The 15,941-nt window shown below is 35.6% G+C and overlaps 1 protein-coding gene across 8 annotated transcripts in view; it reads right to left on the reverse strand.

Moving 5' to 3' along the window:
- ESRRG (estrogen related receptor gamma) overlaps positions 1–15,941 on the reverse strand; it is a 657,690-nt gene that overhangs the window by 6,607 nt on the left and 635,142 nt on the right. For all 8 annotated transcript variants that reach the window (XM_033200760.1, XM_033200764.1, XM_033200761.1 and 5 more), the window contains one exon: positions 9,361–9,630. In XM_033200760.1, coding sequence (XP_033056651.1) covers positions 9,361–9,630 — 270 coding nt within the window. The remainder of the gene's footprint in view (positions 1–9,360; positions 9,631–15,941) is intronic.

Genomic DNA, 15,941 nt, shown 5'->3' on the forward strand with positions numbered 1-15,941 from the left:
GGCAGACTGCTGAAGAAAATATTAATCTCCATTAGGGATCCTAGTTCAAGTTCTGGATCTGTGGTTTTAATCTCTGTTTTGTTCTTTTGGTTAAATTTACACGTTGACGCCAGGCTCAATAGAACTGGCATTAATGTATATAATTATTTCATTTTCATTGTTCGTGCTGGTTTCTTTTTAACTGTGCTTTAAAGGAAATAGTTCCAGTATTTGTGCTAATGGGAACCAGCTAAACTTAATGGATATCATAAGTTTATAAACTAATTAGACAGGACAAGGCTACATATTAAAAACAATGGGTGAGTTCTTAAAAATCTTGGATACTGGGCCCAAGTCTAGATCTATTAAGTCAGTTAACAGAACTAGGATATCAGTGTTGCTAAAAGTCTAGGTAGTTCTATGGCCAAGCCAAGATTGAGAACTACTGAATTAGGCAATAAGACAAACAAATACTATTCCAAAATAATCAATATTTCAAAAGATAATCAGAATGTATATAACACACATACTATTACCTATATATTAAGTCTAACACCTAATAATAAAACAGAACTTTATCATAACTTCCAATATTTTACTCTGTGAAAGAGATCCTAACAAAATGTGTCTAGTTCAGATCATTTACTTTGGGAAGATAGCTAAATATCATCATCCTTACAGCTGCAAATTTAATAAGACTTAGAGCCATTGAAAAAGAAGATTTTATTTTTATATCTTCTCTAGAATAAAATATTTCCCTTCTCTATGACAGAAAATATTAATCATTGTGTGCACAGACATAGTTAATCCAAAATACCTAAGTCCCACTTGGGAACTCTCTTCAGGACTTTTAGACCATTCTTGGCAATACTTTCTCAAGGGTGCCAAATCTCATTTTGAATATGGAATTGAATATTAGATACAGGCACAGTATATTCAGATTTGAGCCTAATATATAACATAAACCAACAGTCAGTGTAAAACTTTTCTGTGAAATGCAGGACTTGATTTTCTTTGATGTTTGTAAACTGCCTACATAAAGATGAGTAGTAAGGGAAGGGTGAATGGGACTCTCTCCAATCATTGAATGAATGAAACAGAATGTGATGGACAGAATAGAGAAGTGGGAAAAGGTCTATTTTCTAAAACAGAATTTGTATCCTTAAATTTCCATATGCAATATATATGGCACCTAACAGTGGTTCTTTGGGTAGCAATTGACTAGGGTACTGAGGAACACTGGTTGATTACCATTTGAAATTGACTCTAAATTAACAGAGATAGTAGAATTTTTTTAGCCTCTCCAAATGTTCACATAAAAACAACAACAACAACAACAACAACAACAACAACAAAAACCAGAGCAACTGCATGGCAAAACTAAAAACTCAGGGACATTTACAGAAAAACTGGGTGACAGGGTATTCCCAAAATATACATAAATTCACACACACACATATACACACACACAATGAGGTCTATGTGTCTCTGCATCCCCAGATCTGTACTTATGTAGACAGATGATGTTGGCCTAGGAAGAACGGCCAACCCTGGAAGGCATCTCAAGTGCCCAGGTTGTAATCTGATTCTAGGCTTCAACCAGAAAATATTTAAAATTAACATAGAATATTTTGTCACACCAAATAGAAAGGATATCATCTAGAACTACTAGGTATTCAAAAAGATTTCAGAAGCCAACCCAAAGAGGTTCCCACTGACAAAAATGGGACAATTTTAACTTCAAAAAGGATTATAATTGAGACTGATTGAAATCCATTAAATATGTCTGAATACTTGTGTTTATAATATTTTTTCAATAGGACACCAATTATTTACTCTGAAAGCTGGTAAAGAAAGAGAAATAAGAAAGCACTTACACTACTTTTCCTAAACAAATTGTATCGCTGGTAACCAAATAAGAGATAAGAGAAAGCATTGCTTTATACATATCCCACCTACTGAATGAAAAAAGAAAATAAAAATGACAAAATTACAAATCACTATTTTTCAACCCCCAGTGATTAATACATTTAGGTAATGAATGTCAACAGTTGCTAACATCACAAAAAGAGAAACAAACATTATGTATCTTGCAATGAACACTACATAACTTGTAGGTGCCACAGGGATATAACCTGAGTCTGATTAAGTCTCCAGATCCAGTTGCCAATTTGCACAAAATGCAACGGGCAGAAAAAACATGATGAACTTCTCCAAGACTATGCAATCTTCAAAATCCAGACAGTGGAAAACCCTGTAGGTCAAATGCCCTGGCATCTTTAACTAATAAATTGTAGGAAAAATAAAATGAAGGAGGAACTTTGGAGTACTGACTTAAAAATTCATCCTTTTTTTTATGGGTAAATGAGCAAGACTAAATTGTAGTAGCTAAGTATACACATTTATTTTTAAAAAGCTATAATAAAAGGAAGTGATGACTATAAAACTTAGGATAGGATAGTGATTACTTTTGTGGGAAGGGAAGGGACTGAGATAGAAACGAGACACTTGAAGGGCTTTCAGGGGTTACATCACAAGTTTTATTTTTGATCTTGCTCATGTACTCATTGTGGTAGTCTGAAAAATGGCCCTGAAGATATTCAGGTCCTAATCTCTAGTACCTGTGAATGTACCTCCTATGGCAAAATGAACTTTGTAGATGTGATTAAGTTAAGGATCTTGATACGGGAGATTATCCTAGATTATTCAGGTGGGCACTCAATGAAAACAGTGTCCTTGGAAGCAAAGGAAGAAGAAGGCAATGTTACCACTGAAGCAAAATGCTACTCCTGGCTTTAAAGACTGAGGAGGGTGCCCTGAGCCAAGGAATTCAGCCCTAGGAGCTGGGAAAGGCCATGGAAACGGATTCTTCCCTAGCGTCTCCAGAGGGAGTGAAACCCTGTCCACACATTGTCTTACACCTAGTGAAACTGATCGACATTTGACATCCAGAACTGTAAGAGAATAAATATGTGTCATTTAAAGCCATCAAGTTATGGTCATTTGTCAATGCAGCCTAAGAAACTCATACACTCATTAAGGTCTATATTTTTGTGTGTTTTCTTTTGCATTAAAATGATATAGATAACAAGAAAGAGAGAGAAATTTCTGATGGAATGGTCTCTTCTAGAAAGTAACGAATCAAGCAGATTTCTATGGCGGCTATAGAAACAGATGGCAGAAATATCAAGGAAGCCTTTCACATATTAAGTAGGGAGCTGAATCAAAAAAAAAAAAAATGTTTAGGTTTCTTCCAACCCAGAAACCTTATGATTTTAATATTGAAAATAGTAATAATAATTCTGATTTTTCTGCTTAACCATGGTGACAATAAATAGAACTTTCCATTTCAGAGCTCTCCATTAAGATACTTTTAGTTTTTTTAGAAGGCCTGTTTTCCTCATTTCTTGCTGTGGCTAAAAAGCTAACTTTCTTTGACATTTACACCAGCCACACAAATCACTCTGACTCTATTTATATAAAATGTTGAACCACAGAAAACCTCCGTGGTCGTGATTGTAGTTTCTTTTCTTCAGGCTCCTTACAAGTCCCAAATTAATGTTTAAATTGTTATGTTTACCTTGCATAATGGGATTTACCTGCTAGATCTTTTCTATTTTTCTGTAATTACTTAAGGCCTTCTGTCTCTCTCTCCATATCTTATACTTTTCCAGGGGGGTTCTAACTCATTTTGCCAAAAGTCATAAGGACAATTTCAGTATACTAGGTAAGTGAATGTTGATATCAATTTGGTTGGTGAAGAGTTCAACATTTCACAACATCATAGATGATCTGCACCATGCTAATGACTTTTTGTAACGGAGCTCATTATCTTAAAATATACAGATGAAAACAATGTTATGTTATAATCATTTCCTGGAAATAAGCAACTGCAGAGTATTTTATGTGCTTATTGCCCAGATAATAAGCACATATTACCCAGGTATTTACTCAGGTAAATATCTTTGGAAGGCCAAAGCTATTTGCAGCAAATATTTCTGATACCATGCCAAGACGCAGTGATCACTGAACATGAAAAGAAACATTTAAGAGTCAGCTTTTATGTTTTTACCTAAAAGTTACAATACTGTAATATGTTTAAAATTTAAGGGTTGTATTAAATTTAAAAAGCCCACTTCCAAAATATATTATTCTAAATAGAATTAAAATAATTCAGTGAAGGCAGACTTGAGTAAAAACCAATGAAAAGTAAACTAGGAGATGGAAGGTTATAATTTTGATTTCTTATTTACCTGATAGTATTACTTATGGTTTGTTCTGGGTAAAAATCAGGAACAAAGTTCTACCTGCCACACAAAGCTTACACATATTCATTTCTCATAAAACGTTCCAATTTCTTAGTAAGCATTTCATGTCCAATTTTGTTTGTCACTTTCTTGGGTAGTTTTATAGTCTTCTAACTCCTAGAAGATGGCAAGATAAAGGAAGTGGGCATGACATTCTCAAATTAAAACTACTAACTTGGGCTCCCAGATGTGAAATTATAATGGGTAAAGTCTTCTGCATTAATCCTTTTAAAAATATGTATATAATTATTTGTGGAATAGAAATAGCTTGTTGATAGCAAAGGACGGAAGGTCCCACCTTCTGCCTCATAATAGCCATGCATGATTTTCAGCTTTCTTCACATACCTGTAAAATGATATTGGACATGCCTACTGCACAGGTATGTTGTGGAAATCAAATAAGATTTCCTAGAAGAAGCTTAAAAAATGAAATGTCTACAGAAAGATTCTGAAAAAGGATAATCTCTTGACCAGCAGCTAAAACTATCTCCAGAATATCAAATCAACTAATTTAGCCACAATTTTGTAAAATTGACTAAGGCCTAATTTTACTTTACACACATACGCCCCCCCCACACACACAACATTCACACACATATGCACCTATATATATATACATGTATGAAACCAAACTGGCCACCTTTACTTAAAAGTAATAAATCTAAAATTTTTAGGCCATTTAAGGTATATTAGACATTATTTAATTCACCTGCCTTCTTTTACAGATGAGAAAACAGTTATGTATTTAAGCAACATATTTTCAAAGGAGGTGAAATTTGTAATTTGAGAGTAGAAAACATTCCTCTTTTTAGGTAAAATGTGTATATATAATATAATATGATATATATATATATATGCATGGATGTGTGTATACATATGTATATATATGTGTGTGTGTATATATATCCTAAACAGAAGGTATTACTATTTAATCGGGGGGCTACTAGGAAAACCATATCTAAAAAGGCTCCCCTAATGGAGTGGTAATGAAAACACACTAAGCCAAACCTATATGAGGGTCCAGATACCCTAATTAAATATAGTGCCCATTCCAGTATCCTACAGCAATCATAAACTTTCTATACCTTGAAATTATACAACACTGCATACATAACCAATTGTCCTTAAGAACAACAGAATGCTGTCATGAGGTCATTCTAGCTATTTATGATTTTAAATTGATAACCAAATCATTACTTGTAGGTTGATATCAATAGGTGCTATTATTCTGGAAATAACATGTAGAAGTTAAAAAGAAAACTCGACTTGAAATATGTTTATTCTTGAATGGATTAGGCTCACCTGGCTTCAGACCGGGGCGGGGCAGGGGTGACCAAAGACTGGGATGTGAGTGGCAGATTTAGGGACTGAAGGGCTTATGACTTGAGCAACAGAGAACGGTCAGACTAAAGTGATTCATTAGCTTAAACTGCTTTTCATCTTACAGTATATAATTTCAAACAAATTCTTAACATAAGAATCAAAAGTGGCCGGGCGCGGTGGCTCAAGCCTGTAATCCCAGCACTTTGGGAGGCAGAGACGGGCGGATCACGAGGTCAGGAGATCGAGACCATCCTGGCTAACACAGTGAAACCCCGTCTCTACTAAAAATACAAAAACTAGCCGGGCGAGGTGGCGGGCGCCTGTAGTCCCAGCTACTCGGGAGGCTGAGGCAGGAGAATGGCGTAAACCCGGGAGGCGGAGCTTGCAGTGAGCTGAGATCCGGCCACTGCACTCCAGTCCGGGCGACAGAGCGAGACTCCGCTTCAAAAAAAAAAGAATCAAAAGATCCAACGAAGACAAATAAATCCCATCATATAATCTTACTGAGGTGCTTACAGAAATATTTTACTATATTTTCTAACACAGAGATGAAATTAATTACAGAATCATAGAATTCCAGAGTTGGAAAGAATTTGATATTAGTCAAACCTCTTGTTACATACATGAAAAAACTGGGGCCTAAGAATTACAATATTAAAATTGTGACCTAGAGTTTTCTTTTAAAATTCAATTGCACATAGATATATCAGGGATGCAATAATTACTCAAGAGATTGTTAATACTCAAAAATAAGATAATGTATAGCTTAAACGAGACTGTAAGTTTCTTATCTTCAAAAGTAATTGAAACTATTATTTAGGGTTTTCAAAGATTTGAATGTGAAAACTGTAGAATTATAACAGTTGATAACATATTGTTGTTTTGGCCATACAGATGAAGATAGAGTTTCCAGTGATGTTCTGGTGTTATAAGTATTCCTGAATTCACTTATGACAGAAACAAAGCTACAAAAAATATGGTAGACATCATCAGGAAGCCTGTTTTCCAAGCACAAGCACAACATTTATAGTTATTGAATAAAGACCGATGTTTAAAATAAGCTAAAATTTAAATAAACAAGACAATGGTTGCTAACACCTACATCCATGCAGGAAAAGCTAAGATATCTACTTAAATTACACTGAAATAGATTTTCATTTTTGCACAAAAAGTTACTTATGTTAATCTGGAATTCCTAAACACACATGCACGTGTGCGCGCACATGCACCCACACACACACACACACACACACACAGAAACAACAACAACAACAACAACAACAACAACAACAAAAATAGAAGCCCTTTAAGGTGTCTAAAGTATTAAAATATTTTTATACTGATATGTGCATGGGCAGTTTAAGAAACCTACGTTGGATTGAAGCAAGTTTGAGTCTACACTCCATCCTGGATCTACAACTTCATTGCTGTGCTCCAAATAACAGTCAAAAATGGAATAAAACAACATCATATTAACAGTATCAAAGAAACCGACTTTCTGAGTTGTTTACCACAAACTAAAATGATGGGGCTTGCAGGTTAGGTGGGTGAAGAAAAGGCCATAGTTACACAACACAGCAGAGGTGGCACAATTTAGAGAGTAAAATAGTCCTTAGAGTACTTAATCAGTTATTCTTTAATACGGACTCTGATTCAATTGATCTTTCTTGGTATTGAGTGACTAAATGAAAGATGGAATCCCCTGCAAGAATATTTTGGGACAGAGACTTTTTTTTAGAAGAAGCAATGGTACTCAACTACCATGATAAGAGAAGAAAGGGGAGCTTATTGACCATTTCTGACTTTAGACGTGAAAAATAAATTAACTAATTCTTTAAATACTTTCTAATCATCAGTCACTGCTATGAGGTAGTCACTTCCTCTCCCAGAAGTAGAATATGTGGATTAGGACATTTATTTATCAGAAATATTAATGTTTATACTTCTAAGCAACAGAGACAGAAAGACTGCTACTAATTCAGGTACTCTAAATTATAATACTTAGTTATAAAGTATACATCCAATATCTAAAATTATATAATTTTAGCAATTTTGTTGATAAAATTTTAGCATTGCTCAGCATTTATGGTTAGTTAATAATTTTAAAAAGCAATTTGAAACATAAAAGATATAGCACAGGCTTAGTATATTTTAAAAACAATTAACCAAGTAAATGTTTTAAATTAGAATTGTTTCATGATTGCCAAATAAAATTTTTTCCCAAAACCACTGTTGTAAAATATTTCATCTAATTATGAGAGATGGTATAATGTGAAGTCCATACAAACCAATAAATCCTCAGAAAATTTCTACCCCATCTCTCACTTTGATCTTCTGGAGAGGAAGGGCAGGGGATTCTTCAGGGTTCATAATCACAACGTCGTTTGTCATAAGAAATCATATTTTATAATTTCACAGGAGAGTAGAAGAAGAGAGGCACACGGTGTCGTGAGGAAGAGGGTTATATTCACAATTAAAACTGTGAAATGCTACACTCCATTATGAAGACAAATAGGAAAGTACAACTTCATTGTTGAAAACAATTTCCCTCCTATCAGTCCAAGGATTCATGCATCAATATTGTAGATGAACTGTTAATTACAAAATCAATTAAAAATTATTTCTAAAAACAGTCACGCGTCCCTGGCTCTCATGGGGGCAATTTGGGCAGAAGGTCTCATCTCACTAGGACCGCGCCAAATCACAAAGTCGTCATCCACAAGTAAGCAAAAGCAATCTGGTTTTTCATTTTTCAGCGCGGCTGAGCCCAGCCTGAGATTGATCGTCACATATGGCCCCAGAAAACAAACTGTCAATACCTTGAATGCTGCAGAATTTGAACAAATAGCCGTCCGCCCATTCAAGCCACTCATTGCATCCCATTTAACAGATTTTATTGACAGTTTCCTTCTTGTAATTAAAGGGAAAACTACTGGCCGGCAACCAAGATAAAGTTCAAAGATAGGGTCAAAACAAAAGCAGATGGAGGGGCACGGTGTGACTGTCAATGGTACATAGCATCAGAGCATGTTATTGACACACAGGTATCTAATGATCGGCACGTCATTAACGAGGGATCTATCCTGAACTTTATGCAAATGCTAAAAGAGACTTAAGACCATAATAAAGCATTAAGAGAGGCACAAAGGGAAAAACAACAAAGCACCAACGATTTTTACTCATTAGAAGTTGCTCTCTGGTTTAGCACGTTTCGGTTCAAATGTAAAGAACAGTTATTCCCATAATTCTTAACCCTTACTGCATAGACAGAATTTGACTTCTAAAGAACTCCAGAATGTAAGAAAACAGTGTTGTTTGATAACCAAAACTCAAAGCAACACTAAATATATTTTCCCAATTGCACAATTTGCATTTTTGAGGGAAAAATGGTTTGTGTGTTTCAACAATTCCCTTGTTTTAACTTATGCATAAAAGACAACGGAACTAATTTTGTCCCAGGAGTGTCCATTTATGCTATTCCCAAGAGCTTTTGCTTTGCTGCAATCCAAATTAGTAAATGTATTAGTTGATAAAAGTTTCAAAGCATTCAATAAGCAAGTCAAATGAAATTAATTCCCTTTAAGTAAATGTTTCTTATTTCTAACTTTTCACTAGAAAGCTATACTGATTACAATTGTGCTGACTCATACAAAACTTACAAACTAGATCTTGCAAATCCCTAAAGAAGTTTAGGAGAGTGGTAAAACTGACATATTAAAAAATGTAACAATGACTATGTCAGTATGCCAACCTGAATTAGCAAGAGCTATAGCTTTGAGGGTGACAAATTCTTCTTTCTCCAGCTTCATGCTCTTGTATTTCTTTACCAGCTGCAGGATAGCATTATTTAGATCAAGAAGGCCTGCTAATTTGGACTGGTCTTCGTCCATTATATAATCGTCTGCATAGACAAGTTCATCCTCAAACGAAAGAGATCGGTATACGACACCAAGGATCAAAATTTCCATCCAAGCACTCTGCAGAAGGCTCATCTGGTCCGCCAGGGACAGCGTGGAGAAGCCTGCATGGAAAGATGGGCAGATCAAGTTACTTTAAAGCCATCATTTCATAATGCAACATTAGTTTCATATGGTAGCTGGCTTCTGCATCAGTGCTCAAAATTATGCTGAGCTTTGATTAGAAGCTCTTAAAATTTCCCCTGGATCACTTTGAGAACAGCAAAGTGAAAGTTACAAACCACTTTCTTCAATTTGTGGGTATTTTCTATAAGTTTTATAGACACAGCTTAGGGGAATATTATAGAGATGTTGTTTGCTTTCATTCAAGAAGAAAATACCATGTAATCTTTAAATATACTTGATTTCTGGTTGAAGTCTTTAGGAACCTCTTATAAGAAGTCAGATTTTCAACTATCTCATCTCTAAAAACTACTATTGGAAAACAACATAAAAGTAAAAAAAAAAAAAAAAAAGAAGAAGAAGAAGGAGAAGCAGCAGCTAAAAATAAAAGGTAAACAAACAATTTAGGCCATAGAGCTCAGCACAACTTGGAAACATTTCTGTATAATATTAATAGTTACAAGCACAATGGATGATGAGTTACAACTAGGTGAGCCTTCTTAATTGGCTATTTCCCCTCACTGATATTTAACATGAATTTCTTTTAAAATTAGTGATAATTGGTATAAAAGAAAGTGGAATACTTAGCAGCCTGGCCTCCTCACCAAATAGAAAAGCCCCATTCACGATTGTTATTAAGATCCAGTTATTTAAAAAGTTAAATATAAATAAAGGTAACAGGGTTTGGTGCAAAGGAGTCAGATTCTGAATGTAAATACTGGCTCCACTCAGCTACTGGCTCTTTCACCTTGAGCAAGAGAAATTAACTTGTATCTTAAATTTTGTATTTGGGAAATATAAAATATCACCTACCTAAACATTAGGTTATAATCTGTAATTCAGTAAGTGTTGCTGTATGATTAATATATATTATTTTTATCTGAATTACCTATGTGATCAATTCTTTTCTGCAAATCTGGGATGCATTCATACATGCATATTTAAAGTTCCTCTGAGCTTGAGAAAACATACGCAAAAAAATTAAAAAGAAAATGCTGTTCAATAGCGAAAGAGGAAGCAGTACAATTAAGCCTACTTAGGAGTGAAGACATATATTTATATATCAGAGGAACTAGATCTGTATTCTAACGTGGGTATCTGATGATCAGAAGCTTTTCCCAAGTCCTAAAAAAGAAATGTTTCTTAAAACTTCACTTTTATTTCCAAGTGTCTGCCTAAGACTTCTAAGGGTAACTACCCACCTCATGGCTTCTGAGGACAGTGGTACCATCATTTAAGCTCCTGCCACCAGTAATTCTACAGAAAGGAAGGGCCGCTTTTAATAATGCAATTTAAGAAATCTATTTTTTGTAATCCCAGCACTTTGGGAGGCCGAGACGGGCGGATCACGAGGTCAGGAGATAGAGACCATCCTGGCTAACACGGTGAAACCCCGTCTCTACTAAAAATACAAAAACTAGCCGGGCGAGGTGGCGGGCGCCTGTAGTCCCAGCTACTCGGGAGGCTGAGGCAGGAGAATGGCGTAAACCCGGGAGGCGGAGCTTGCAGTGAGCTGAGATCCGGCCACTGCACTCCAGCCTGGATGACAGAGCGAGACTCCGTCTCAACAAAAAAAAAAAAAAAAAAAAAGAAATCTATTTTTACTCCCTTTCTAGACATTATTACCCAAATCATAAATAGCCACTGGTGAACAACCTTTTTAGGCTACTGCTTATGGTCACTGTTGCTGTCCTTTTCATTCATATCAAATTGTGCATATCCCATATGATATTAGAAACTACAGCACAGTAAAGAAAAGGAAACGATTTCCTGACCTATTGGTGAAAAATAGTGGTTTGCCATTTGGTACCACTAATTATAAGTGCTTAATAAAATCATCGAAAGGGATGAGTCAAGCTTTTCTTAAGGGAGTCTTTAAGGTATATATAAAAATGCATTTCTTTTTGTTTATCATGGTGCTTACATGTTATTTGACAGGATTTATTTTGGACTGGCTGTGTAAGTCTTTTTCTTACTCTGTTTTTCTCATTGCGTTTGGGGTTAAATTAATAAATATCCTCTTAGAGATATAAAAGCTGATAACATTTTAAACAGCGATTCAACAGAGAAAACTAATTATTTAACCTAAATAGGTTAGGCTCCAGATGCTTTTAATTTCAGCAACGTTATATTCACAACAAACAAACAGAAAACCACATTGCTCTTTTTTCTATCCCCCTCCAAGGAAAAAAGGTGCAATGCAAATCCAAATATCGACCTCAAGAAAACATACTAAGTAAAAATTTCTTGTGTAAATTAAAAGAAAAAATCATCTGGAAAGTTATGAGCAAAAATGAATGGGTCTTTTCAATTTGCCTTAGTTTTCTTGTTCCTTTTCACACTCCCAAGCCGCAGTTTTTCTGCAGCAGCAGATGGACAGAGTGTGTAGCCCGCAGCACCTTCCTGTGACAGCCCTATTCTCCCTCCCAGACACTGCTGTTAGTAAATAGATTTACACATTCTCCAATCTCCACACATCTTTCTGCCGAATAATTAAAAGCAGGATGATTAGTTTATTGAGTGGAAGGAGGAACTTTTTTATTGAGGTCCATCCACGATTTTATCAGGGCCAGCACTTTTACGGTTGTCAGGGGGGTGCAGGCATCCAATTTTTCTTATCTGCCTGATTAATACAAACGCTGTTTCAGGACGCATTAATTAACAGATACAAATCTACGTTCTCATGGAAGGATCAATACGGAGAAGAAAAGAGGCATCAATGTGAATTTAGTGCTGATGATGGAGAAGGCACGCTATCGACATTTACGTGCACGGAAACTTTAAAGTTGTACCGGGCCCCCTTTGTCCCTGTGATTTACAATTAACAATGTTCCAGCCATAACAACATTTCACACATTTCTTTAGGGTTTAATTAAGCAAAAAAAATAAAATTTCATTTTTAAAGCTGATCCTGCAATTTATTTCTTCTATATTGATAGTTGTGTGTGCGTATGTGTGTGCGTGTGTGTGTGTGTGTTTATCCTTCCTGCAACCCTAACTTTTTCCTTTTGCTTCTCTGTGAAATAAAGAGAAGGAAAAAAGGGGAAGGAAAAACTCTCCTTTTTTGGTCAGGGAGCATGGGGAGACGGATATGGCACAAAAGGTTTGACACGTTTGCTTGATTGATATCCTTAAGTATATTTCAGCTGATTAAAGGAAGTATAATTTTTGCAAATCCAAAGGAAAAAGGACAATCTATGCTTACAAAATAAAATAAAAGTCTGAACGTCTATCTTTTCTTGGTCTAGAAATTGCTGGCTCTCATTTTAACCCTTTCCTACCACACCACTGCAATCTGGAAGTTAGTACAAAGAGCTCTCCTGCTCAAATGCCTGAGCAGCAGTTAGACAGCCTTGTTACAAGATAGTCACGTTCATCTGGTCACTAAGGAGGAGGCCAAATACATAATAGAAATTTTATCTTAATTACATAAAATTATTTTACCTTTTCTTCAGGAGTATTAGCTATGTTGCACATACATAAAAACACATGGATAAAATAACATTTTTATCAATAGACCTGAGCAATGTCTAAAATTCTAAATAACCAGGGCCTAAATGAAAATGCACGTTTTAATAAGCTGAGTTGAAGGAATTTTCTTAAAACATAATTGCTCTATTGGCTTACACATGCTTGTATCCAAATGATAATTACTTGTTTGTGTTTTTACCAGGCATTGAACAGTATTTTATAGCTCTTGGGCTATGATTTAGAGGTCTTCATCATCTGTAATATTTAGCTATCTTTGGAGAGAAACCTCTTTCCCAAGTGAAATAAAATATGCTTCGTAGTTGTGTCATTTGAACTTCATGTTTTGTACATCCTGGGACCTTAATCTTTGGTGTGTGACAGGTTATAGTTTTAAATGTTCAGCCGTATTACAGCTTTTTAAAATACACTGATACCATGGCACATTTTTTCTTCCCCAGCTACAGCCCATTCCATGCATATCACTGACAACTCGGATCTCTCTTCATCTCTGTCCTAGAGTCAGTGCCATTTAATATATCTCAGGCATTTTGCTTGCAGAATGACTCTCTACCTTGACCCGCAGTTAAATGGCATGTTTATCTGCAATACAGTGTGCTCCAAATAAACCAGATGACAGTTGGGAATAACATCATTTGGAAGGATTGAAAAGCTTCTCAAGAGGCAGGTACCCCTGAGGTAATAGGCCTGAAGAAAGCATGTTTTGTGCCAACCGTCTTGCCTTCTTCTACTGGAAACTTCGGAGGTTGACAGTGGTGCCATGGGCACTCGTCAAGCACTTTTTTTTTTTTTTTTTTAGCCTGGCAAACTGATGCACTTTGCAGTCAACTTACAAAAAAGGCTAAGCGTTTGAAAGTGTGAAGGGCAAAAAATATCTGACGGCTAGTCTTCAAAAATACACTTTCATTTCAGAAAGCATAAATGTTTATTTCCCGAACAGAGTGTTGACAGAAATAGGCTGCAGTGCAGGCATTTGGGTTTAACCCCTGCTAGGCATTTTCTTCTCGGCTGCTTTCTTGAAATAGAGAGCAAGCATTTTAAATCTTCAGGGCATCCGTTAATATCAGTTAATCATGGCATTGATTTGACTGATCACAGTTTTTGAATTGTAGTTTTCCTGTTCCACAAAAAAAATCAACATTTTTCAACAAATAGCATATCATACTAGAACTATAATTATGCCATAATGACTCACTGAGATCACAAATGAAGTTCATTTTGAGAAGCTGATTGAGCAATGCAATGTAAGCTAGATTCTTTTCTTTCCTGTACAAATAAACCTGATGTTTACAAGACCCAGAGAATAAAAGAACAACAGTGGCACTAACATTTAGTTTTTGCTACCAGTAGACACACAGATGCATAACCCTTGTTAGAGATAAACTTATTTTGTATTTTTAAGCCAGATGTTCTTTTCACATATGGGGCAGACATATCACTTTGTCTTATGATTCACAAAACACACAGCTCAGGGACTTGTAGGAAACTTTATACATATATATACATATATATACATATCTAAGTAGTTGTGAGGAACTTAAGGAGAGGAGAACAGAAACGCGAAGGTAATATCTACCAGTCCAAAACAGAATTATCATTGTTAACTGAATTTACAGGTCCAATTGACCACTGACCACTCATGCCGATTATATAAACAACCAAATGAGTTTACAATTAGCCCAATCATACAAACAGAAATTGAAAACATGCTCCCATAGAAGTGGTGAACTGCTTTCTTTAGCAATTATTCCTGGTTTTCCAGTCAGCTTGCTAGAAAAATTTAAAATATAATAGCAGCTAAGAAAAAATATTTCAAGTGACAATACAGGAAAGACTCAATATGATGACAAGAGGTTTTGTTTTGTTTCATTTTGTTTCTTGTAAGTGGGTGATTTTTTAACAACTGCCAACCTACTTTGAAAAGTACTAGAGACAGGGCCGATGAATGCCTAATAAGAATGTAAAGACCATCTATACAGAGTGTGCAGTTCCTCTTTGGAAGTCCTTACTTACTCCTACTTACCTACTACTTCTGAATGACTGGAGAGGATCTGAAATAATTCCCTTAGCTTTTCCCAAGCTCCCTCTTACCTGACCTCAACTTTACTTCTCTTGTCCTTTCATCTAAGCCAAGAAGAAAGAAAAATTGTTGGAGGGCATGGAGTCAAGTATAGGTTGAGCTGCCTTAAAGAGGGAAATCTAATGGCTTTCTTTTCCTACAACCTTTATTTTTTACTAGTTGAAAATAAGTTCTGCCTGGAAAGCTCTCTTTTTTGATGTGACTGAAATTTGTTTGACCATCAAGAAAAAAAGAAAGCAATGCCATATAATGTAGGACTCTAAAAAATATCTTTAAAAAGGGCATTTTTCAGTTTCACTTTGGAATTAGATGGATACTGAATAGGGAATAATACCATTTGGAAGCCGCACTTCTGATTGGAAAGAAAAAGGATCCATGCTTGAATCTGACTTGCTTTACCAATGCACTGGTAGAACCAGGTCAAGAAATATCATAGAGTGCTTCAGGGAACCGACCAGTGGCCCATAGAAAACCAGTCCCACTTTGGAGTCAGATGTCTAAACACTATCCTCTTCAGGACATTTTCAAGGGGTCCACATCAAATTTGGTCTAATAATTTAAAATTCAAGCCTCCAAAATAAACACATACAGACTCTATGTTGACTCTGGAGAAGGCTGACAGACATTTCAATAAGCCTTTAAAGAGTCTGTGGAAAACATTTAGCAACAAATACCCATAAGATA

The sequence above is a fragment of the Trachypithecus francoisi genome, unplaced genomic scaffold (assembly GCF_009764315.1).
Source record: "Trachypithecus francoisi isolate TF-2019V2 unplaced genomic scaffold, Tfra_2.0 Lachesis_group5, whole genome shotgun sequence".
NCBI classification, from domain to species: Eukaryota; Metazoa; Chordata; class Mammalia; order Primates; family Cercopithecidae; genus Trachypithecus; species Trachypithecus francoisi.